The sequence below is a fragment of the Ctenopharyngodon idella genome, chromosome 1 (genome assembly GCF_019924925.1).
Source record: "Ctenopharyngodon idella isolate HZGC_01 chromosome 1, HZGC01, whole genome shotgun sequence".
Taxonomy (NCBI): domain Eukaryota; kingdom Metazoa; phylum Chordata; class Actinopteri; order Cypriniformes; family Xenocyprididae; genus Ctenopharyngodon; species Ctenopharyngodon idella.
Genome location: NC_067220.1, coordinates 2048990 through 2076249, shown reverse-complemented (window position 1 = coordinate 2076249; position 27260 = coordinate 2048990). Strand labels below are relative to the sequence as shown.

Sequence of the window (27260 nt, the reverse complement as noted above, 5' to 3'; positions counted from 1 at the left end):
CACGGCTGTGCATTATCACACTCCTGTAAAGACAGTGCCTGCGTCTCAACGTGCATACTATCCTAAATAGTAGTCTATGTGACATTAGTAATATTCAGTACTATTTAGGGTGGATAGTATGCACATTGGGATGTACAGAGTGTTTTTCGCGACGTGCTGGGGAAATGATCAGCTGGCAGCTCCCTTATTACGCAAGCCTGATCCTCTGATTCATGAAACAGGACCGCTCGCATTTCTGGATATTTATAAATATTCAGTCATCTCTCACTCATATTTTCCTGTCGTCATCATCTTAAAGTGTGTATTATGCACAGTATTATTGTGCTGTTGCAACATTATTTGCAAAGACTGATAGTTGTGTACAGTGTGGTGTTGGAAATTAATCATGTCTTAGTTTAATAATTTTAATCGATCAGGATTAGTTATAACATGCTTGAATGTGGGATGTAATGCCATATGAGATTAATGCATGCTATATATTTTTAAAACATATTAAACTCACAATGATATTATGTATCTCACGACTTTATATCCCCCATTGAATTATATATTGGGAGTTAAATTTTTTTAATGAATAAATTATATAAATAATAGCTGTAGACCCATAGCGGAACTAACTTTACCCCACGTCACGTGATTTCCGATTCTTGTGAAAAAGGCCTATGCGAGTCAAGTTGTATTGACAAAATCCTTTCTGGAGCGTGAAAGATTAAGGTTCCATTGACTTTCACAGTATAAAGCAATTGAAGCTTTTTTTTTTCAGAACGTCTTTATTTGTGTTTCACGGAAGAAAAAGATAGTCATACATGTTTGCCAGGACAGTGAGTAAATGATGACAGAACAAACTATTCTGTGCTGCATTTGATAGCCAACCATCTCTGAGAGTTTAACACAACTGTTATTGAAATATAGTCAAAGTAGAAGAGATTAAAGTTACAGATTGTGCTCCAGCGGCAGTAACTTAATCTCACATGGTTTGCTGTGCAAGTACGGAGAATGTCTTCAGATACATAAAACATTTAATCTGGACAAATACAAACTGCAGCAAATCATCCTAAGGATCTTAAACATTTGAAGCACTTCCTACAGAACTTGAAGGATCTGTTAATATCTTGGTGCCACACTCTAAGAAGAAATGTGTAGAAAAATGACACATATTATGTGTAACACTCTAGTTTACACATTTTGTGTCAATATTGCATACAAATGTGTTGAAGAATTCAATTGTTTTACACATATTATGTGTAACTTTAAAATTAACACAACCTGTGTATTTGTTCACAGCATCAATACAATCTGTGCAGCCAAGAACACCTGTGATGTGTTAATATTACACATTTACACATCATTGTGTTAATTTCAATTTCAAATTATTTTTCAAATAATTTTTAATTTCAAATCAGACCTCCAAAACCAAGACCATTCAAGACCAGAGGTGTGATCGAGACCAGACCTTCCAAGACCAAAACAAGACCGTTCAATCAAGATAATCCTGTGACTATTGAACATTAATGATGAGCACCTGCTGTTAACAATCAGAATCACCAAAGGAGAAAATCACTATTTTTAAGTCACCACCATGGAGATCAGGGTTTGCTTTAGTTGGGCTCTTGACCCTTGACTTTTTAATATTAGATTTTGTTTGGCTGTTGTAACTGAGTTATAACAGCCAGACAAGCAAAGAGAAAAGATGATCAGGTGGTGTTGGTTATGTTTTTTGCATAATCAATATTTGAATCACCAAACTCATTTAGAGCCCAATCTCTGAGTTAGATTTACATTATTGATTACAGCAGCACTGTGATTATACAGCAGAAGATCAGCTTTTTCAATATAAACCGAAGGATTTCTCAAAAGTTGTTCTGATCAAAAAAAAAAAAAAAAAAAAAAAAAAAAAAAAAAAAAAAAAAAAAAAAAAAAAAAAAAAAAAAAACATCTTTCTTTTAGGCACACACAGACATCAAGAATCAGCCTGTGAATCTCAACAAGCATGACAAGCAACTTATTCTGATAAACAGATCAACTACATTGATACGAACATTAGAAAACAAGCTACTAAAAAGTCACATAACAACAGCAGAGAATAAAGAAAATTATTAAGAAAATTCAGCTCATAATTGATTCATGCAGCAATGCATGATGGGAGCCATGGATTAATTTTGATTGGTGGCACCCAGAATGCACTGCAACATGCTTTATTATTCTCACCATTGTTGAGATTCATATGCTGATTCTTGATGTCTGTGTGTGCCTAAAAGAAATCAGAACAACTTTTGAGAGATCTCTTGGGTTATATTGAATAAAGCTGATCTTCTGCTGTAGAATCACAGTGCTGCTGTAATCAATAATGTAAAGCTAACTCATAGATTGGGCTCTAAATGAGTTCAGTGATTCAGGTCAAATAATGATTATGTGAAACATAACCAACACCACCTGATCATCTTTTCTCTTTGCTTGTCTGGTTATAACTAAAATTACAACAGCCCAAACAAAAATCTAATATTAAGACTCTACTAAACCAAACACTGATCTCCATGATGGCGATTTTAAAACTTGTGATTTGGTGATTCTGCTTGTCAACATCAGATCACCTTCCTGACACGTTTACTGTTTTAAAATCATCACACAATGAATGTGTCAAAATTAACACAATGAGTGTTGTCCCTAAACTCACACACTGATGTGTAAGAAATTAGCCAATTTGAGTCGTTTTTTAACAAATGCTTTTTGACTCATTCTGAATGTCTGTTTGACACAGTGAATGTGTCAATATTAACACAAGTGTTGTCCCAAAACACAAGCACTGATGTGTAAGCATTTTTTTTAACTGGACTTGACAAAGAGATTTTGACAAATTTGATCTTCATGTTCAGAAGTAGCACCGGTGTTTTATTTTGTTGTTTTCTTTCCTTCAATGATTCTGTCTTAACAGCAGGTGTTCATCACTAGTGCTTAATTAATGACTTAATTATCTCATTAACTTCCCTCTTGAATGGTCTTGGTCTCTGTCCCCCCTGTGGGATCTGCAGATCCCACAGGACCCTCAGGTAGGTTCCATTCATCGGTGGGTCTGCGCTCTTTAGTCAGCACGCGGAGGACCAAGAGTATATTTGGCAGGTGGTCATAATGTTTTGCTCATTGGTGTATTATATTAAATTTCTGATAAACGGCTAGCTTTTTCCTTCCTTTTGTGTACTTATACACCCTTGCTCCATTTGTTATGTTTAAAATCCTATTTTTTTATTATTTAAAGTGAAATGATAAAAATACATTCAGGATATGTTTTTAGCACTTATAGGTTCAGTTTCGATTCACAGTCATTGCATAAAAAAAAAAAAAAAAAAAGATCTGTGAGAATATTTTTCCGTTGAAGAAAGACAGATTCAGTTGGGAGCGACATAAGAGTGAGTAGATTCACAATTAAACTTCACCTCAACTGTTCACCACATTGATGCCAAAGTTCAGGCATCTGGATGAAAGAAATGGTTGTTGGTTTGAGTGGCTTCTCTACAAAGATAAATCAATCACATTGTATTTGTATCAATATAAATGAATGCACGAATGACAAAATGATTCAGGAATTCTAGAGTTTTCAAGAGAAAGAAAAGTAATTGTGGTAAGCAGGGTGAAGCCGAGAGCCATGGGAACGGAGCGAGGCCGGAGGCGTGATTGCTTTAGAGTGTCACGACACAAAATCTTTCTTTATTTTGAAATTATTTTGCATCTATTAGTAAATGTGTTCACAATGCAACACAAAGATCAGCTGTTCATGTACTAGAGCTGCTCCACCTGTTCTTCAAACAGAACCTGTTTCACTACAGATACTTCATTAAAGTCAACCACAGAATGTTTTTATTTATGTGATCATTTACACAAAACTTTCCACACCTTACAGTTTGAACCTGCTTCGGTGTGTTTCAGATGGGTGTTGGTGTGTCTGTTTTTCATATCATTACCTGTCACATCTATTAACAAACCTAAGAAAATCATACAAAGGCATAACATGAACGAGGAACAAGATGGCAAAAGATTTTAAATGTGAAAAAAAAAAAAAAAAAAAAATCTATCAACCCAGCAAACTTGTTTCATACATGTACAGTTTTTATCAGAAGTACTTGGATCTATAAATGCTTATTTTGATGTCTGATGGAAATCAGTATTATGATGTAGAAGACCCTTCCCTCAGTTATATCACTGCTGTCATGTCTTTTCTTTTGGCTCAGAAGAAGATATTTTGAGGAATGTTGGTGTAAGAGCAACACTGGACCCTATTAAAAAAAAGAAAAAAAGACATTTCTCAAAATATCTTTTCTACAGAAGAAATTAGTTGATACAGATGTGGAATGACATGAGGGGACATGTAAAGGATGACTTGAATGTTATTTTTTTGCATGAACTATCCCTTTAACATTCATATTTTATTATGCAATATTTGCATTACATTTGCATATATTTGCTAAACAGGCTGCCCTACCAAAGACAGATGTAAGACAAATACATACACAAGAACTGTACAGTAAATACTGTGTGATCAGCACATCCTGAATGTGTTTCCAACAGCAGTCACTCTGACTCGGCTCATTCCCCGTCACTAAAGCTCAACGTTTGTCTGAGACACACCCTCATAGTTTCATGACAAGACTTTCCTCATCATGTAATCCAGTGAGTTGAGTTGCTGAATCTATGAAATCTGTACACAGTTGTACAGATCTTTATTTTCTCCTCATCTGAGTTTTTAACAATCCACCAAAAGAAAACAAAAGAGAAGATGCTTCATTCTGAAAAAAACAAAAAAACGCTCTCTGATCACAGGAAAAGTCTTCAGGATCTAAAAAAGTCCTATGAAGAATGTGAAGGTAAGGGAAGACATGTGATTTGATTTAATTTTGCAGTTCATGTACACAACCCATTTTCATATGTGTGTGTGTATATGTGTATATATATATATAAAATCATCTGATGGTCATGTGATACATATGTGTCCTACTTCTGTATTTGTGTTTAGAGTAATATCCATCTGTTACTTATGATTTACAAACCAAGAAAAAAAAAGTCAATCACAAGATTATTGTTCATGTCTAAGGTATTTAGTTAATACATACAAATAAAGTTATTTGTTTCTTTGGACAACAACTTGACTTGACTTAAGATGACACGAAATCCAGTGAATGCAATAGATTTGACAAAGACAGAAAGGAAGCTGTTTACAAAAGAAACGCCCACAGGAATTACGTCAGAAGGGCATAATCAGAACTTCATCCGCTTGAACTATTTCCTAAAACTAGTCCTACTGCTAAAATATTAAATTAGAAAACTTTACAGTACATATTTTGTATGGAAACATTTATACTAATGCTAACATTTACATAAATAAATAAATAAATTAAGCTGCACTTAAAGTCTTGCCCCGTTCACATCCACTATACACTACAACACTTTTTGTGTCAATTTTGTCAGGAAGGTTAACCAGAGGTGTAGTCAAGACCAAACCATCCAAGACTGAGACAAAAACTATTCAAGAGGGAAGTTAATGAGATTTGATTACTCATTAATGAATAATGAAGTGATGATTGAGCATTACTGAAGAAAACACCTGTTGTTAAAAAGCAGAATCACTGAAGGAAAGATGAACAACAAAAACAGAAAAAAAAACAAGAACAAGAACTACAACAGACTTCCAGCCACAGCCTTAGATGAAATCAACTGAAGATAAAAGACATTAAATCTCTGAAGATTTGATTAAACATCAAAATCATTATGATCATTATGATTAAACACCATTACCAGATTCACTTATTACTAACCAGATTGATTTAATTTCTGTCATACATGTACAGTTCTTATTGAGAATTAACACTTCTGATTGGTTTGAAGTCACCATTATGGCGTTCAGTGTTTACAATAGTTGGACTCTTGACTTTTGAACTTTTTTTTTTTTTTTTTGGCTACTGTAACTGAGTGTTTATAAAGCACATTTTTTACAACAAGAAATATAAAGAGAAAATATAATAAGATGATGTTGACAATCATCATGTAGTGACCCGATTCAGTGACACACAGCAAAAACTCCAGCATTCAGTCAACTCTCCTGGGAGTTTGTTTGAGTCCATACTCAAGAGTGTTAAAGTGTTAAATTAACTTAAGTTGAAGTTAATGTTAATGAGATAATTAAGTGATTGGGTGATGATTGACCATTATTGAAGACAAGCAGAATCACCAAAGGAGAAAATCTAAAATTTAAGTCACCATCATAGAGATCAGGGTTTGCTTTAGTTGAACTCTTGACCCTTGACTTTTTAATATTAGATTTTGTTTGGCAGCAAAAAATAAAATAGAGAGAATAAAGGAAATTACTAAGACAATTCAACTCATAATTTATTCATGCAGCAATGTAGTATGTGTTTGTCTAAATTATATAGTAGTTCAAAATTATCTCTGCACAATACGTTTTTTTAAAGTCATCTAGATGATCACAACACTACTAGATCTCAAGCTGTAGAATGTGCTATAATGAACAATGCAAAATTAATAAAACACAATAGAATTACTCATTAAATACTGGGTGAGAACAGTTAATCAGGCCACTACATCATAATTAATGGCACACAAACATGTTCTACAAACACAAAGTGGTAAAAACACCAATGGTAAAAAAAAAAAAAAAAAAACAAGGGTTCCAGGAGCCCAACTAAAGCAAACACTGATATAAACCAAACAATTTCAATTAAACATCAATATCTAAGACACTGTTAATTTTCAATAAGAATTTGTGAAGATGTATGAAATAAATAAAGTCAAACTGATTAGTAGTGAAGCTGGTAATGCTTTTTGTGGAGTTGTTTAATCCTCCGATCTACTGACGATGCTCAAATGAAAGAACACAGACATAGCCGATCATTTCCATAATGACAAACGCAATCTACTAAGATCAGCGCAAATTAGTGTCTGGTTTAAGACATGCTTTTTTGGGGCAGTAAATACTGCCACAAATACCAGTAAATTGACTAGCATAAACCTTAGTAAATCACTTTGAGTGATTAATTTAAATACTCTCCTCCCAAAAATTTCGCGTCTGAAAGGGAAACTCCTTCAAAATGGATATGCAATAATCTCAGCCACAAAAACAACTGTGAACTAATTTATCACTGCTGTAAATCCTGACAGTAGTTTTTTAACACCAAAACAGGATTTGTGCTGGCGAAAGCTGGCCCTTGATTATGGAATGCCAAACCTGCCAAAATTAAAAATAAATATACAAAGAAATGTAAAAAAGCATAAATAAATAAATAAATAAATATTCATACACTATAAAGAATTGTCCTGTGAATTTACTGTAAAATACTGGCAAAAAAAGTTGCCAATAATTTACTGTTAATTTTACAGTTCTTTAGCATAATCTACATTGCAGTATGTTGCTGTAAAAATACCATGCACTCAATTAAAACTCAAGTCAACTAATTTCTGACTGCCATTTAAATTCATAAACTAATATTTATAAGATGCTAATAATGTGAGCATATATTACTGTGATCTTATTTACAGATGGACAGAACTTATATATTGCTGTACACTAAAAATATTTGTTGTTAAAAAAAAAGAGAGATTTGCGCTGCATCAGCAACTACACAGTCACCACCTGTTAAATAAAACAACATGCAGCATATCATCAGTGTTTCTTGACCTTCTCCTGAATTTAAGCACAGGCTCTACTCTTCAGCACAATGGTGACCCACAAAACTCACTTTTATGGTAAACTACTGACAACACTGTTGCCAGAATATAACTGTTATTTTTTTAACTTACAGTTCGTTACTGTTAAAACTTACACATTATACATTATTACACTTATTACTAATCATAGATAGTGCCCACAAACTAACTATCTATCTATCTGTCCACTAGATAGTGCACACAAATTCTTTTTGCAGTCACTTTGAAAGGCTTGTGCGCTCAACTATGCACGAGATGGAGCAGGATGCGGAAAATGAAGAAAGGCCTATACCCGCGCCTTAAAACAACTTTTTATTTTCTCTCACACACAGTACAGAGAAACAACTTTCTAATAAAGCGACCAAACTACAGAAAGGCCACACTGCAGATAGATATGCATTTCACATGTCGGCAAATCAAATTAAATCAGCTAAATTGCCTGTGCGAGCAAGCTTTAACTAATCTACAGCGCAACACTGATGCACCGAAAAACAATCAAAAATTAATTTACAGAACTGAATTAGAACAGATACCGTTCTAATAGGCTAAATAATTTAAAAAATTAAAGTCATAATCAAGTCACAAGTGCAAAATGCCTGAAGTGCAGGGGAACATATATTCAACACATTAAGCCAAAAATAGTAAAATTAGATAAACTAGAGTGATCAATAAATACATTTAAAGTTAAAGAATTTATTAAAATAACGAAAGTATAGCCAGAATTGTTAACTTTGTCATTTTAACTGCAGAGACAATAAACGCTAAACAGTCTTTTTAGCTAAACATCCACAGCATCGAAAAATCAAATTAGAACCGGCTGAAATGTTTTGAAATCACTTGTACCCTACCTGATTGAGAGAAAAAAATCCAGTCTTTAACACGATCTGCTTGTGTCTGTTTGAGTCTTTTCAAATAGCGCGCTAGTCAACTCGTTAACGTTGGCCGGCAGAAGCGCGCCGCAGTGTTTGTCGTTGTTGAGCGGTAGGACATGAGCTGTTGGCACAACTTGCATCTTAAGTTTTTTGGGTCATCTTTTACAATTTCTACACTTTAGATTTTCTTATCCCAGACATTGTTAAAGATTTAATCCCTGCCGCCAAGATGCTCCTCTGCCGGTCACGGATCATGGAAGTGAAACTTAAATCTGTCACAGGGGTGGTTGGATTTATTCACGCACATTAAAAATATTTATTAAAAACGTCTTTCTTTTCACATTATTATTTACAGCATTATCATAATAGGCTGTATATTAACCCATTGGGAGAGAACCTTTCATAACCCGTTTCATAACACCTCTGCGGAGATTTGACTGTGAGATTGGTAGTCGAATCAGGCTCCTCATATCGAAGCTTTGAATCGTCGACTAGCTTAATCCCTTGTATTATATTATTAAGAGACTTAAATTTCTCATTATCACCACTGTGAAACTACAGCGAGTACTAAAAATAATCAGTTGCAATGAATGATTTAAAAAACAAAAAACATCTACAGCCTCATATAGACACACACAGATATCAAAAATCAGCACATGAATCTCAACAATGGTGGCAATAAAAAGACCATCTTCTCTGTCCTTCAGTGATTCTGTTATCAGGTGTTCATCAGTGTCTGAATTCACTCTCTTCTTTTCATTTACTCTGTCAAGTGGACTATATTAGTCAACTAATTTAGGGAAAAGTGAATGAGGTAGAACACAGCCTCTGAAAGTTGACTTTTAAAGTTTGACAGTTTATTCCTGTAGGTTATTTTCTCAAAAATGACAAATATTACCCAGAGTGCATTGTTTTTTTTTTTGTTTTTTTTTTAACAGTATATTACTGTTTTAATGAAAAATGGATTGTTTTTTTTTTACAGAGGTGTAAAGTCCAGGGGTCAGAAAGTAAAAGTCCTGCCATAAGTTTATTCCACCCACTGAAGAAGTATTAAAGTTAATGAGATAAATAAGTGATTAATTGAGTGATAATTGACCAAGTCATCATCATAGAGATCAGGGTTTGCTTTAGTTGAGCTCTTGACCCTTGACTTTTTGATCTCTGAGTTACATTTACATTACTCATTACAGCAGCTCTACAACAGAATCTACAACAGCTTCACAGTAAAAGTATTTTTCAATATAAACCAAAGGATTATAGTTGTTCTGATGTTTAAAAAAAAAAAAAAAAAACTTTCTTCTTAGGCACACACAGACTTCAAGAATCAACCTGTGAATCTCAACAATGGCGACAAGCAACATATTCTGATAAACAGATTAACTCTGAACATTAGAAAACAAGTTATTTAAAAGTCACATAACAGCAAAAAATAAAAATAGTGACAATAAAGGAAATTACTAAGACAATTCAGCTCATAACTTATTCATGCAGCAATGCATGATGTGAGCCATTGATACATTTTGATTGGTGGCTCCCAGAATGCACTGCAATATGCTTTTTGATGGTCACCACTTTTGAGATTCACAAGCTGAATCTTGATGTCTGTCTCTAAATGAGAGATTTTTTTTAGAACAACTTTTAAGAAATCATTTAGATTATATTGAAAATCATCTGCTGTAGAATCACAATCAATAAGTTAGATCTAACTCAGAGATTGGGCTCTAAATGAGTTCAGTGATTCAGGTCAAATAATGATTATGTGAAAACATAACCAACACCACCTGATCATCTTTTCTCTTTGTTTGTCTGGCAGTTATGATTCAGTTACAACAACCAAACAAAATCTAATATTAAAAAGTCAAGGGTCAAGAGCTCAACTAAAGCAAACCCGGATCTCCATGATGGTGGCTTAAAAATTGTGATTTTCTCCTTTGGTGATTCTGCTTGTTAACATCAGGTATCTTCAATAATGGTCAATCATCACTCAATCACTTAATTATCTAATTAACTTTAACACTGCTTCAGTAGGTGGAATTAGAAAAACAAGCTACTAAAAAGTCACATAACAACAAAAAATAAAAATGGTGAAAATAAAGGAAATTACTAAGACAATTCCGCTCATAATTTATTCATGCTGCAATGCATGATGGGAGCCATGGATGAATTTTGATTGGCGGCAAGTCATTGTCTTAACGAGTGAGTTCAAAACATTCGTTTGGTTCCTTCAAATATGCTGATTCGAAAACAACACCACGTGTTGCAGTGGTTCAGCTGTATTTATTTATTTTTTTTAATGATATATTTGAAGGGATCAAAGGAATGGATTGAACTCACTCGTTAAGACAGTGACTTGCTGCCACCTTCTGTCTTTTTTAGTTTCATAATAAACACTTCGCCCTCGCCTACTCTGAGCTCGACTGCTATGTCTGAGGTAAACCACGCCCTCCTCATTACCCTATGGACAAAGAAATGTAAAAATACATAAATGTGAAAATAAAGAAATGTAGAAATGAATAAACATGGAAATTAGGGATGCACCGATACCAGTATAGGTATCGGGCCCGATACCAAGCTCGTGTACTTGTAGTCATACTTGTAAAAATACCCCCGATACCAAAGACCGATACCTCACGTGACATAACAGATAGAATTTTCCGTGCACAAAGACACTAACGGCAGCAGCAGAAACAATGTCAGCCTCAGAGGTGTGGAAATACTTAAATTATTGATGACAACCCACACATTGTGAACTGCATGCTTTCAGTCACAATTCGTTATTGATTAGTGAAGGCGGGATAGGCGGAATCGCGCCGAATGACAGACCAGAAGCTCTCTCTCTCGCACGCGCTCTCTCTCTTGCGCACGATCCCAGTTCTCTCAGACAGCGCGCGATCAGTTATCCTCGCGCCTGAATGGTCAAATGCACACATAGTTGTCAAAATGTCCATCGTGTGGATTATCTCACGTAAATACAGCCGGTTATGGCTTAAGTGGATGTAAACATTTGGGTGAAAACAGGATATGTGTCAGTATCCATGGATTCGGTCTTAAAGGGACCGTAGCCTATATTTGTCATTAATGTTAATAAAACAACAAAATATGTTAAATAAATGTATACATGGTAAATAAACCTACTGTATCTGCAAAACAAGTTTATTTAATTTGTATCTCTATAGTATTTGTTGTATTGTTTGTAATTTGTTTGTAAAATTCTTTTTATATAACAACAATTATATATATTGGTAATTATGCCCTTTGAAGGGTATTGGACACTGTGAAAATTTTGTTCTTTAAGTTTGTGACAAGCACATAAAAATGATTACTTTTTTCATTAGAGTAATAATAAAGAAGCTGTCCTACATTCATTAGTCTCACTGTGTTTGCTTGGAAAGCTGCAACATCAAAAAGAGAGAGAGAGTAATAAATGAGAGAGAGAAATGGAGAGAGAGAGAGTAATAAATGTATAGGCATCAATATTGGTACTCGTACTTGGTCCTTAAAAAATGGTATCGGTGCATCCCTAGTGGAAATGAACAAATATGGAAATTAATAAATAAATAAATGTGGAAATAAATTAAAGTCAACATTAATAAATGTATAAATAAAAATAAATAAATAAATAAATGTGGGAAAAAATAAAAATAAACAAATAAGGATTTTTTTTTTTTTTAATAATAATTATTATTATTATTTATTTTATGTATTTATTTATTTTTAATTTTGGCAGGTTTGGCATTCCATACTTGATGTCTTTTATCTTGTTGATTTCATCTAAGGCTGTGGCTGGAAGTCAGTTGTAGTTCTTGTTTTTCTGCTGCATTGTCTCTCCTCTTTTTTTTTTTTTTTTTTCCTGTTCTTGTTGTTTCTCTTTCCTTCAGTGATTCTGCTTGTTAACAGCAGGTGTTCATCACTAATGCGTAATCATCACTCGATTAATTAATTAATTAATTAATTAATTATCTCATTAACTCCATTCTTGAATGGTCTTTTTTGGTCTTTGAGGTTCTGGTCTTGACCACACCTCTGGTCTTGAATAGTTTTGGTCTTGGAGGACTGGTCTTTGCTACACCTCTGAGATTAACAGGTTGTGTTAAAACTATACATAACTATGTGTAAAATATATTAGTTTTTCTAACACAGTTTTATTTAATAGTGACACAAAATGTGTAAAATAGAGTGCTACACATAATATGTGGAATGTGTAACTGCACTGCTGAAATGTTTTCTTTCATTGACAAGCTAAGGAAACAAAACTATTTAAAATATATATTTTACACTGAGGATATAAAATGTCACATTTTTTCCAGAGCCTGAGAAACAACAGTTATGGGAGATCATTAATGATGAATTGCAAGACATCTTGAAGAAATACTCCTTATTCTTCTCAAAAAAACAAATGAAGGTATGTGAACTACTCGGGAACATGTTTTTTTCACTTTTCACAGCCGATATGTATTAAATGTGGATTGTAATTCTCTACCATCAAACTGAAATTTAACACCTCACATGATGTATGTGTTTAAAAGTTTCCTCCATTTCGTGGACATAAGCATGAATGTACTTTATATTTCGTGGATAACAGAAAGCACCTTTCATGGAAAAAATTGCTGAAATCTGTGCTTTACTTATCTATTCTTGTGACAAAACTAACTCAGATCAGATGAGTAAATGAATCAATTACTCTAGTGTTGCCCTGTTGATCAGGATGCATTTTGCGTGTGAAATGGTCTTCCACAAAAGGAGTTTTGTGGGTCATAAAATCACTTTGGTCAATGGCCTACATGCTGAGTTGAAAAATCTCTTGCATGTTAGTGTGATAATCCGGTGTGTTTTGCGTGCTGTAGATTTTCAACGACCCCATTCATGGTCACATTGAGCTGCACCCCCTCCTGGTGAAGATCACAGATACGCTTCAGTTTCAGAGACTCCGTCACATCAAACAGCTTGGAGGAACATATCTGGTGTATCCGGGAGCTTCTCACAATCGTTTTGAACACTCTCTTGGGTGAGATATTATTATATTCACAGCTGAAATTTTTGGTCATTTAAAAGAATAATTCACCCTACAATGAAAATTTATATATATATATAATTTCAATTAATTAAAAATTAAAAAAATTAATTAAAAAAATTATCACCAACCTTAGTGTAGTTCTAATGCTCTTCTTTCTTTTATGGATCAGAAAAGGAGAATTTTTAATAAATGTCCCGCTCCATATAATGGCAATGAACAGTGACCAGCATCAAGCTTTTTAAAAAAAGAAGCAAAAGTATTACAGAATAATGTCATGTGACACATCATACGCAGCAAAATCTCCAGTGTTAAATTAACACCCCTCACTGTACGTGTCCACACTACAGGGTGTTATAAGTTACACTGAAGCAGTTAATGAGATAATTAAATGATGATTGACCATTATTTAAGACACCTGATGTTAATATGCAAAATCATTGAAGGAAAAAGAAACAAGAAGAACAGAAAAAAGAGAGACACAACAACAACTGACCAGAAGTGTAAAGTCCAGGGGTCAGAAAGTAAAAGACCTGCCACTGAAGCGGTGTTAAAGTTAATGAGATAATTAAGTGATAAATTGAGTGATGATTGACCATTATTGAAGACACCTGATGATAACAAGCAGAATCACCAAAGGAGAAAATCACAATTTTTAGTCACCATCAACTTTTGTTGCGACAAACACAACGGATATATTCACCCCGGTGAAGAAGGTACATGGATTGTATTCCATGTGGCACATTTATGAATCTTGATTTCTCACAACTGGTGCTTTTTTCTGGGCAAGTTGAAGTCAACTGTGGCAGTAATAGTGTCTCATAAACGCGCAGTTGAGCACAGAAGACCAACGGTCAAGCTCATATTCTTATTTTCTTTAAGAATACGTTAAATTTCATATATTATACACCAGATCACTTGGAATATACGACACATGTTGCATGGGATCATTCTGTGATGCTTTTTTAAAAAGCTGGAAGCTGGTCGCTATTCACTGTTTTTTCTCCTGTTGTGGTTCATAAAAGAAAGAAGGATACATTTTTATGGTTCACTGATGTTGGTAACGGTCACATGACATGCAAGTAAACAAAAATCTTTTTGCTCAATTTAGTGTTTTGGTCATGAAGTGGTGTTGTTTGTGTGTTAGTGTGGCGTATTTAGCAGGTTGTCTGGTCAAGATTCTTCATGACAATCAGCCGGAGCTCAAAATCACCAAACAGGATTTCCTGTGTGTTCAGATCGCTGGACTGTGTCACGACTTGGGTGAGTAGCACTGATGCTTATGGATATATAAAACACCTGCAACTTTATTACTGAAATCATCATCACATGTTTGTGTTCTTTTTATTATTTATTTATTTATTTTTTTTTTTTTTAAAGTACTGCTCATTACTTTGTGTATTTATTTGTTTGGAAAAAGTTATTTTAAAATAAATGTCTAAGTAGATTAAAACCATATGTAACAGAAACACATATTTAAAGCATTTAATATATTTAACTTTTTTGTCTATCTATCTATCTATCTATCTATCTATCATCTATCTATCTATCTATCTATCTATCTATCTATCTATCTATCTATCTATCTATCTATCTATCTATCTATCTATCTATCTATTTTTAGGTCATGGTCCATTTTCCCATGTATTTGATGGTCTGGTTATTCCTAAAGCCAAAAAGATTAAACAAATAAGAGGTAAGTGTGTCAGTGTCAAATTAATTCTAATCAGAAGGATCTGTGGACATGCAAATTTCTTAGTCATGTCATTGTTATGTTTGGGAAAAAAAAACCCTCTGTTTTGTGTGTGCATGTCTGATAAGTGATCAGTAATGTGCAAAATATGACTTACAAACCATCTGAGACCTGCTTCTTATTCTTAGGCTTGCCTGATGATATCCCTGAGAAGTGGAAGGTGAAAATGAACATATTGCTCATGCAGCCAACTCAGCTAACAGAATTTTGTTATAAGAACATTCTCCATATATTCAGTGTTGGTTTTGGGAATGTAAAAAAAAAAAAAAAAAAATTCTTGACCAGTTCCAGTCCAGTTTTTTTTGACATTAGAGGTTTTATGAAAAGAAAGTAATGGTAACACTTTAGTATAGGGAACACATAAACTATTAACTATGACTTTTCCCTCAATAAACTCCTAATTTACTGCTTATTAATAGTTAGTAAGTTAGTCGTTAAGTTCAGGTATTGGGTAGGATTAAGAATGTAGAATAAGATCATGCAGAATAAGGCATTAATATGTGCTTTATAAGTACTAATAAACAGCCAATAATCTAGTAATATGCGTGCTAATAAGCAACTAGTTAAAAGACCATAAAATAAAGTGTTACCAAAGTAATAAACTCAAACGATGTTTGAGTCATTTGTGTTAGATCATCCAAAACTATTTAAAAGTTGAATAAGACACACTTAGACATCAGCTCGTCATGCTAAACATGGCCAAAGTTTCAAAACACGAGTTGGATGTATGACGGAGTATTTCTGTGCCAAATATACAACTTCCGGTTGTGGACATTTCGCCGAATTTTTTCGAGTATGGCCTTTATCACGAAATAAAGGGAGGAATTCCTTGTATAGGCACTTCTCTCTGATAAGCATGCACACACAGAGCAAGAGCACGAGCACGCCCATCAACGTGGTTCATTCGGGATACGGAAGCCGAGAGATTTTTCAGCAATGGCTGTGTCCCAATTCAGGGGCTGCACCCTTTGAAGGCTGCATACATCATCGGTCTCGTTTAAGAAAAATAACCGTTAGATTGCAAAATAAGAAAGAAATTACAGTATTTTACACCTCACAATGAATATCAGTCAATTTTATTACAGTTACTTTTCTTAAATATGACATCCTTGATGAAGTATGCAGGCTTCAAATGCAATCTCCGAAGGACGCAGCCTCCGAAATGAGACGCAGCTCCTGTCACCAAAGAAGTGTGTTTTTGGTTGTGAGGGAAAGATTACCTTTTTCAGCTTCCCAAATAACCCAGCATTAAGGGAACAGAGGATGAAGTTTGTTGTTCCGATGCAAAAATGGAGTTGTGCACGTATGTTTGTTTGTTCCTGGTAATTGAGTGATGAATACTTTGTAAACAAGTCCCAGTTCGGCGCTGGATTTGCAGATCGGGGGTGGTGAGTAAAGCTGCGTCAGATATCTGTGTTTTGTTGGCAATCGGCGCAAGTGCATATAATGTAAACAACACAAACGTTTTTGTTCCCTTTTTATTTATAATGATGTCACAGCCTGCAGACGATCTCTAGGCAAAAGTTGCGCGCACTCGTGACTCACGGCACGCCTCCAGGAGCTCGGCTTTTTCCGGAAAGACTCAGTTTAGCGTATCTATCTTTTATAAATATGATAAAACTAAAGACTTTTCAGAGATATGAAGGATGCATTCTATATGTACTCAAGATTAACATGAGATTGGCAGAAACTGCGTGTTAAACCTCTGTTAATTCTCAATAAGAGCTTCTGTAGACGTGTGACAGAAATAAAGTCAGTCTGGTTAGTAATAAGTGAAGCTGGTGATGCTGTTTGTGGAGTTGTTGAATCAGATCTTCAGAGATTTAATGTCTTTTATCTTCAGTTCATCTAAGGCTGTGGCTGAAGAAAGTTGTAGTTTGTGTTCTTATTTCTCTTTCTTTCAGTGCTTGTTCACAGCAGGTGTTTGAATAACATTCTACTAACATTACGGAAACTGGACATTTTCATGTTCTTGGAATGTTACAAATCAACGTTCCTAGAATGTAGAATTTTAAATCAAAATTAAGTTGAAAGAATGTTTGTGGAACATTATACCTTATAAAAACGTTCCTCTAACATCAAGAAAACTGGATGTTTTTAATGTTCCCAGAACCAACACTGAATATTTAGAGAACGTTCTTATAACAAAATTCTGTTAGCTGGGAATGCAATTGCACAGCAAAAACTCCTGCTGGGAGTGTATGTGAGACCATACTCAAGAATGATAAAGTGTTTAAATAAGAGTGTTAAATTAACTGAAGCAGTTTTAAAGTTAATGAGATAATTAAGTGATTAATTGAGAGATAATTGGCCATTATTGAAGACACCTGATGATAACAAGCAGAATCACCAAAGGAGAAAATCACAATTTTTAAGTCACCATCATGGAGATCAGGGTTTGCTTTAGTTGAGCTGCTGACCCTTGACCTTTTAACTTGTTAACATCAGGTCTCTCCAATAATGGTCAATCATCACTCAATTAATTACGTAATTATCTCATTAATTTTAACACTACTTCAGTGTTCATTTACCACTCTTGAGTATGGTCTCACATATACTCCCAGCAGAGTGTATTTAACACTGTGGTTTTTGCTGTGTGGACTCTGTATTTTATGTATTTAAGATCACATCTGTCTTTGTGTCTTTACTGCAGCATGAGCAGATGTCAGTGCTGATGTTTGATGACATTGTGAAGAGTTTGAAGGCTGAGAATGAAGATGTGTTGAAAGAACACGGACTGAATGATAGAGACGTCATCTTCATTAAAGAGTTAATCGAAGGGGCAAAAGATTCAGCTGCTGAGGTTCATAATGATACTCCAGATGTGTTAATAAAACTGAATGATACAACCTTTAGTGGAAAATGTTGAAGTGAAACAGACATGCTTTTCTTTCCAGTGGACATACAAGGGCAGAGATGAAGACAAATCCTTCCTGTATGAGATTGTGGCAAACAAACAGAACGGCATTGATGTGGACAAATGGGACTATTTCGCACGGTAATTATTATTAGACATTTTGATTGGCTGATGGCAACACAAGAACACATAGTAGCAAATATAAGACCATATTCACAGCTTGAATTTAGCCTTGTTTTAATCTCTTGTAGGTCGCAGTAGGTCCATTTAAAATAAAGGCACCTCTGAACTAATGCAAACAGAGCCAAGCTGACATTTATCCATTCTATCCATTGTATTTATTTTTTGATTTTTTTGTATTTGATACAAAAATTTCTTAGAGACTGTCATCACCTTGGCATTCGTAACAGTTTTGACCATCAGCGTTTGTTGAAGTTTGCTCGAGTGTGTAAAATGAAGGGAAGAAATCACATCTGCTTCAGGGACAAGGTACATGATACAACCCAAAAAGTGCCATTTAATTATTTATACAATTTTCATAATATCTTTTTTGATCAGCTGTCTGTTTAAAAATGTGGTGATTTGTTTCTTTGGAAAAATCTAAAAAAGTGTCCAAATTAAAAGATGAAAAGCTGTTGAATTTGTCATTGTATCATGGGATCTGTGACATTGGTGTTTGTGTCTAACAGGAGGCAGATAATGTTTATGACATGTTTCGCACCCGATACACTCTCCATCGCCAGGCCTACCAGCACAAGATCTGCAACATCATTGAAGACATGTGAGTCTCTCTGTTTGCAGTGAACATGTCCCGCTGTACACAATTTAACATCCTTTGCTCATTGATCATTATTCTTTACATGACCTTACACAAATTCTGCATTAGACCATTGACTGCACTCGAGGGCTCTATGAAATCGGTTTAATTTTTTCCCAAATTATATATTTTTTCCAAATTCCTTTCTCCTTTCCTTTCTCCGTTTTAATTTTTCTAGACTCAATTTTAATGGTTAACTTAAATTTGATTAATCAAAAATCATATCTAATCAATTGAAATCATGATTTTTTTAAAAATAAATTTTCTGTTGTGTATTTTATTTATTCTGGTAATCAAGTGAAGACATAAAACATGAATTTATCTTTTAATCAAATTAAAATTAAACAAACCCATTTTTTGGCAAACATAGTGCTGCACAACATAGATTTACTGATATAATTAAAACATGGAAGAAAAAAATTATTATTATATATGGAGATGAAGTTCATGTGTTCATGTCATTATATAGTGAGACAGTGTTGTGGAAAAAAGTCATCCCTTTCTTGCAAATGAAGCTCAAGAGTTCCAGAAGTCAAAATTAGACTTTATTGAGCAAATCATCTGAATCTGTCTCTGACCATTTTTATAAATGAATTCTGCAATTCTGTCTGCGTGTTCTGCATCATGGAAATCACGGGGCCCTACACTTAAGTTTCCACAGCATACATGGTACAACACACTAACTCATTTGTTTTTCTATGTGTTAGGTTTGCTGAAGCGCTCTTACTTGCTGATCGTGACCTTCATGAAGGAAAATCTGAAGATATGCTGAAGATTTCTGAAGCCATAAAGACGGCAGAGGAATACAGCAAACTCACAGGTCAGCTGAAAGCATCATTTTCCATTTTTATCTGTAAGTAAAATAATGTAATGGTCTGAAGAAATTCATTTGTTAATACTTTTTTATTCTGTTAGATGAGATCTTTGAGCAGATCTCGTCCTCCACTGCTAAAAACCTGCAGAAATCCAGAGACATTCTGGACAAGATTGTCAGAAGAAAACTGCCAAAGTTTGTGGGAGAAGCTCGCCTGACTGAGAAAAACATGTCAAAGGTCAGAATAGAAAAATATGTCGGTTTAGTGACTGTTAAGACAGTATTTACTGTACAGTAACTGTACAGTACTTGACTAACCCTTTCAAATCTGAAAATTCAGGAAAAGCTGACAGAAACATGGAAAGCCGCAGTACAGAAGTACAAGCTTGATAAACCAACTGTTTCTCTGAATGCTGAAGATTTACCAGTTTATGTAAGTTATGTAGTTATTCTGTGCTTAAACTAGATTGAAAGTGATTAAGATGCAGGTTTTGCTCTGAAATAAAACATATAACTGTTTAGTGAATTCATCCCTTCACCTCTGCCTTCACATCTTCACAAACTATTTCATCTCTTACTCAGGTGGTTGATCTGGATCACGGCATGAAGGACAAAAACCCCATTGAATCTGTCTATTTCTACAGCAAGAGGAAACCCAATGAAGCTTCTACAATTAAAGATTATCAGGTAATCATGTTTTATTTCAGATCATTGTATATGTGTGTATTTTATATATATATATATATATATATATATGTATATGTGTGTGTGTGTGTGTGTGTGTGTGTGTGTGTGTATTTTATGTATATTTTACAAATAGATGTCATTCATTCCTTAATGATGTGCTTTTAGTAAACCAATTGGACTGGAGCTTGAGCTTCATCTTGTTGGGCTCAGTGAAGTTTATATTGTAATTAATTTACTCCGTTAAGTATCTTTAGAAAACTCATGGTGTGATTGTTGTCTTGTATTGACAGCTGTCCAGTTTCCTGCCGAAGAAGTTCAATGAAGAGCTTGTCAGAGTTTATTACAGAAGAACTGATGATCAGAGAGCTGAAGATAAGGAGGAGGAGAAGAAGAAGGTGGAAGAGGCGGAGAAGTGCTTTCAGATCTGGTGTTCAGACAATTTTGGACTCCCTAAACAACAAAAACAAAAACAACAGGGCAGAGGTCCACATATGTCACAAAAGCCAAGCAGCAAAATGTAAAAAAAAATATTTTCAGTTAAGGTATATGGTTAGGGAATAATTTACTATCTGAATTAAAGACAATCGACCCTTCGCCGGGAGTTTGATTGACAAGCGATCTAACCAATCATAATGTCGAATCCGTAATTTTGTCCGACAAAGCAGTCCGAAGATTAACCTCGGTGGATTAGCTTGAAAATTGGTGTGTATTGACGTCTTTCCGCGTTTGAAATAACATTCCTTCTCATGTTCATTCATGTTTATTTGATGCTATAAATGAACTAGTAGGAAGAGATGATCGGTTCACGAGCTGCTTGAGCTGAGACGCTACAGCAATCTGTCATGACACATTAAAGAGCCACAAAACAGTTTTTATTGTTTGAATTTCTTAAATTACACCATTTGAAAGCTGGGACTTTGTTTAATATCATAAGTAACCTGCTCTGTCTTGTCTGTCGACGTGTTGTCAGTGTCCTCTTTGATCCGCAATGTATTTTTCACTCTGTGTGGTGTGACAGCGCCATGGCTTGTCGGACAAAGCAACAGTAACTAAGGGGGGGCGGGTCTTTGCGAAGGGTCAATTAAACAAAATAATATTTGTGGCATCTGGTTGCCAGACACTTTCTTTTCTTTTTTTTTTAGTCTAACCAGGGACAGCAGCTGCAAATTCATTAAATGTGATTAACAATCAGGGATGGTGTTGTATTGATTTAAAGGACTGGAAGTGTAGGACTGATGAATGTGGAGAACTGATATTTCTTTCCAACAGAGTAGACAGTAGTGATTTAGTAAAGCTTGGGTGTAGGCCTACCACAGATAGCAAACAACCACTGAAACAATGTTAATGCATCAACGAATGCATCTCTGTTATTACACACCAGACTGACTCCATTTCTGTCATTGATCTACATAAGTTCTTTGTGAGAATTAATAGAGGTTTTAGATGTTGATGTTTTATTAATAAAAATTGAAACATACTTGATGCCGCAATGCATGCTGGGAGTCATGAGTTGTGTACTATGGTGGGTCCCATCATGCATTGCGGCATGAAGCATGTCAACATTGTTGAGATTCATATGCTGATTCTTGATGTCTGTGTGTGTCTCTAATCTAATATTTAGAAAACAAAATTAAGAAAGATCTCAGTATGCTCGGGGAAAATCTATTAAGAACAAATAAACACTTAGATTCATCAATCATTTTTCTTTATGATAATGAAAATTATATGATCTGATCATCTTTGTTTCTGGCTTCCTTCGCAACAAGTAATGTGTTCTAGTAAACGCTGTTACAAACACCACAAACTGACATAAAAAGCAAAGAGTCAAACTGCCCAACTAAAGAAAACACTGAAACACTCAAACATTTTCAATAAAACATTGACATCTAAACCTGTTAATTCTCAAAAAGAACTGTAGACAAATGACAGAAATAAAGTCAGTCTGGTTTGTAATAAGAGAGATTTAATGTCTTTTCAGTTGATTTCATCTAAGGCTGTGGCAGAAGTCAGTTGAAGTTGTTTTGTTTCATTTTCTGCGAGTGCACATTGTATCTGATTCAATGTCATTACCATTGATTTTTTGATGAAATCTTTTTTTTTTTTTTTTTTTTACATTAATTGCTGGTTCAAATGTGATGTTGATTCAGTGCAGTTAATGTTGACACATTAACATTGATTTAACATTGTTTCAATGGGTGCTTGCTATCTGGGACATATTTTAGGGATGTACATTTATCTGGAATATATTTTCTTAATTTTTCTTATTTTCTTAAGGACATGAGGATTCAAATAAGTCATCAACAATAAAGTCTGTCCAAGTGTGGGGCAATGATCCATCTCTCTCTCTCTCTCTCTCTCTTTTTTTTTTTTTTTTTTTTTTTATGCATTAACCATGTTTCTAGTAGTTTGTGTCTTTGTTGGTTCCTGCACTGATGGAGAAAAATGATTTTACAGATAATAGATAAAAGATCTGATTAAACAACTCCACAAACAGCATCACCAGCTTCACTTATTACTAACCAGACTGACTTTATTTCTGTCACACGTCTACAGAAGCTCTTATTGAGAATCAACAGAGGTAATTATTTTCTTTTGTAAACTACAATTTTTGTACAATTGTAGTTTTAGGGTGAACAGGAAATTGAAGACTTGCCCTGACTTTGAATATTCAAATAGTTTTAGAATATGCATGGATCGATGGATGGATGGATGGATGGATCCATCCATCCATCCATCCATCCATCCATCCATCCATCCATCATCCATCCATCCATCCATCCATCCATCCATCCATCCATCCATCCATCTATCTATCTATCGGGCTTTCTTTCGGGCTTTCTTTCGGGCTTTTTTTTTTTCAAATATACCTTTAGAATTTCTTTCTCATTTTATTTGAATAAATGCATTTTTAGATCAAATATTAATCTGACAAACATCATTAAATAGGCTTCCAAACAGAAAGTCAGAAGTAGCCACGAAATGTAAGTGAAAGTGAATGGAAATATAAGCACTGATAATTAAACAGAAGAACCTGTGCCACTGGATTCATTTACATTGAATGTTTTTCATTATTCTTGTGAAAGCTTAAAGAAAAGAAATGAAGTTCTGTGTGTTTAATGTACATGTAAAATGTGATCTTAAAATGTGTTTTTAAAATAAGGCATATACATTAATTTGAATTTGATTGATTATGATTTGTCATGAAAAGTTAATAATCACATTCAAAAGTGCAATTTGTGACTGAAAATGAGGTTGTGGGGGATAGAAAATGCAGTATGTATTGTAATGTTGTTTAACTTAATTGATCAAATGACAAAACATAAGAAATCAAATTATATAATCAAATTGTTGGATTCTGTAGCATTTGCCAATTACATGAACAGCTTTACAGACACTTTTAACAGCAGCATTTTAGAACCTAATTATATTCTGTGTATAATATAGACTGGAAGAAAAACATTTAACACAAAACATTTAATACTTAAATACTTAAAATACCTTTTTACAAGGGAGTGTTAGGTGTGTTGTTAAGGGAAATATGTACATTATTTTTTTTAGGCTACATTTTTTAAATTCTGCATTTTGACTACAGTATAAGTATATTAATAAATTTAGCAGTTTTTCCTTCTTTTGCAGATTTTTTTTTTTTTTTTTTTTTCTTCATTTGATTTTTTGGATCAAGAAATCCACTGGAAGTGGAAATATTGCTTTCTTGCCTGTAAAAAAAAAAAAGTTGTCATATTGAAGCATAAGCTACACACATTATTTTGCACATTAAAACCCCAAGCTTGTTAACGTTTCTTTGAAACTTGCTGAGTGTTGTTTTTCCAACTGTTTTGATATTCCAATCTATGCCATTAATATTTTTCATAGCACTAAGCACATCACAGTTCTCTGCAGCATTAGCCTATATGTTGATGTTTTTTGCGTTTGAGATTTAGCCCTTAAAATGACTCCCTCAGCAGTGCCCTCACTACTGAACTAGGGAGATTCCAACCAGCAAGTCCAATTTCTGCGAGAAATGTTCTGATCACGTTGGATCACAACATTATGAATTCACATTACGGTCTCATAAGTTTATGAGGAAAAACCCTGCATCAGCTTTTCATTAAACGCAAAGGTGAGCCCTGTGCTTAATTAAATTACCCTGTGTGACGGGTAGCCTTTACTCAAGTATCTAAAGCACATGATCAAATCTTTATGACACACCCTCACATTTTACTGACAAGAAGTTTCCTGATAACATGCTGTTGTGTAGTGGGTTGAGTCTGTGAATCTATAAAATCTCCACACAGTTCTACAGATTATCATTATCATCATCCTCTTTTGCAACGACAGAGAAGTCAACAGGTCATTGAGAAAAAATGTTTGAAGATACAACAGATGTTGAGGACCTTCTTTGTGATATAAAAAGGATTTACAAGAAACATGAAGGTAATGTTTTGACTTGTTATATATATATATATATATATATATATATATATATATATATAAAATAAATTACATTTTTAATGATTTACCGATTAAATGATACATATTTATTGTAAGTTTTCAATTCACAATCTGTATAACCCAATCTGAAGACCAATAACAGGGGCTAGTACATTTTTTGTGCCATTTTTTGTGCCATTTTTTGTGTCATTTTCAGAACGTGATAGTGATAGTTCACCCAAAAATGAAAATTCTGTCATCATTTACTCACCCTCAAGTTGTTCCAAACCTGTATAATTTCTTTGATCTGCTGAACACGAAAGAAGAATGTTTGTAACCAAGCAGTTCTGACTAGTTTTTTTTTCTATTATTATTATTATATGTAAAATTATATATTTATATTTTTTAAAAATTATATAAATATTACATATATATATATATATATATATATATATATATATATATTTATTTTTTTTACTATGGAGGTCAGTGGTGCCCCCAAACTGTGAACATTCTTCAAAATGTTCCCCCAATAAATTAATTACATTTCAGAAGCAGAACCAAATATCATGATAAAAAAGCATGATATAAAATTGCTAGATGGGAATGCAAAGATGCACATAGATTTTTAAAAATTCTGATAAAAAATGTGTGCGCTCAAATGAGCCAGATTTTTTATGCACATTTGCACTTAAACTATGATGGAAACACCTAACCCTAACTATAAGGCTGTGATTGGACAGCTGGACTAACTAGCGGATCAATCGCATCACATCATCTCAAATGTAGGTTTGGTGGTTCTGAAATGCCCGGTTTGGTTTAATTCCCTCAAAAGCGTCTCACACGATTGTGTTCCCAAACACCAGCATCAGAATGCATGAGAACATGACAGCTTTTATTGTGTTTCATCTGATGCTCTGAAACAAACTCATTTATGATGGAGGACAAAAGAGCCACAGTAATATTATATACAATTTAATGAATTATCCCAGAATTTAGAGTAAACTTAAAATGTATTTGCATAAATTCGTTCTCAGTTAGTTAAAGGGAACATATGAAACCTTTCTCAGTCATTCTAAGACAAACAAACAAACAAAAAAACTATCACCTAGAGATGCACTGATATTGTCACGTATATGTTCTGTTTACTTCAGTTCTGTCATGTCTGCACCTGTCCTCGTTAGTCCCTGATTAGTTAATCTTCCTCCACCTGTTCCTGTTTAGTTCCCTCAATCACTCTGTGTATTTATTCTTCCGGTTCTGTTCAGTCCTTTGTCAGTCATTGTTGGAGTAACACGTTATGTTCTTCTGTTGGATTAAAGACTGTGTGTACACTACTATTATCTCCGACTATCGGATAGTTTAAAAACATATAGTCAGGGCCGGAATATCCTGTCAATCAAAAGAGAGCAGAAAAATGCACTGCATTTGTGTTTTATGTAAATAAAATGTTAAGAAACCAGTTTGATGTTCAATATTAATAGTAATTACATGAATTAATAACATTCAGAAAGTTCAGAATTTGGTTAATTTGTGTTAATATTAATTGGAGTAATGTGTTTATGTTTATAACTGATACCAGTTACTCTGAAACAAGTTAATGAAATGGAGAGAATAAAGTTTTTATTTGCATTTCTTTCAAAATATAATATTTAAAATATAATGATTAATTATTAATTATAATGAAACTATCATTAATATAAAAGAAGGTATTAAAGGCAGAACCCCCAAACTATCGGTATCGTTACCGGTATTGATATCAGTCTGAATAATCGGCTATCGGTATCGGTGGAGAAGTTTAGTATCGGTGAATTTAATATTTGCTTATTATTAAGGCTACTGCTTTGTTAAACCAACACTAATATTTCTATGAAAGTATTTCTAATGGACAAAATGTCTCTCCACAGAAAAAAGAAAGACAAAAATCACTGAGGATTTGCAAAACGTCAAACAGAAATACTCCCTAGACTTTTCAAAGGACACCATGAAGGCAAGTGATGCATCAAAAAAGGAGAGAATAATGTTTCCTGTGTATAGTAAATGTAGCCTATAGCAAACAAGAGTCATGTCATTACAATCATATGAATAGTGTTTAACTGCAGGGCTGTCTGATTGGAGTGATATTGATCTCATGGGCTGAATCAATCACTTGCCCTTTTGAAACGCTAACATATAATATGATCGAACCAATGCAAATAATGAAAAGTTGTGCACTGATATCAAAGTTAAAACTGATTATATATAAACTGATAAACTGATATATATAGAACTGATGAATAGAGATTTCTGTACATGTTGAAAATGGTCA

The 27260-nt window shown here is 34.0% G+C and overlaps 2 protein-coding genes across 2 annotated transcripts in view; both read left to right on the top strand.

Annotated features, from left to right (window-relative positions):
* The first annotated feature begins 4285 nt into the window (after window positions 1-4285).
* LOC127508284 (deoxynucleoside triphosphate triphosphohydrolase SAMHD1-like) lies at window positions 4286-23017 on the top strand. The gene is made up of 15 exons (XM_051886056.1): window positions 4286-4856; window positions 12890-12984; window positions 13427-13587; window positions 14741-14856; window positions 15218-15289; window positions 15475-15506; window positions 18000-18149; window positions 18244-18344; window positions 18584-18692; window positions 18893-18984; window positions 19728-19840; window positions 19936-20072; window positions 20175-20267; window positions 20417-20521; window positions 20812-23017. The coding sequence occupies exons 1-15, from the start codon at window positions 4769-4771 to the stop codon at window positions 21040-21042; spliced, it is 1695 nt and encodes a 564-aa protein (XP_051742016.1). The 5' UTR covers window positions 4286-4768; the 3' UTR covers window positions 21043-23017.
* A 1831-nt stretch (window positions 23018-24848) lies between these two features.
* LOC127511366 (uncharacterized) overlaps window positions 24849-27260 on the top strand; it is a 45326-nt gene continuing 42914 nt past the window's right edge. The window contains exons 1-2 of the mRNA XM_051892162.1: window positions 24849-24955; window positions 26860-26942. Of these exons, the coding sequence (XP_051748122.1) occupies window positions 24886-24955; window positions 26860-26942 (153 nt within the window). The 5' untranslated portion in view covers window positions 24849-24885. The remainder of the gene's footprint in view (window positions 24956-26859; window positions 26943-27260) is intronic.

Excerpts from the sequence above, each read along its gene's own strand:
- LOC127508284 (XM_051886056.1), top strand. The coding sequence starts at position 4,769 with ATGCTTCATTCTGAAAAAAACAAAAAAACGCTCTCTGATCACAGGAAA. Across the intron at positions 4,857-12,889 it reads GTCCTATGAAGAATGTGAAG|AGCCTGAGAAACAACAGTTA; the intron begins GTAAGGGAAGAC and ends CATTTTTTCCAG. Across the intron at positions 15,507-17,999 it reads ATATCCCTGAGAAGTGGAAG|CATGAGCAGATGTCAGTGCT; the intron begins GTGAAAATGAAC and ends TCTTTACTGCAG.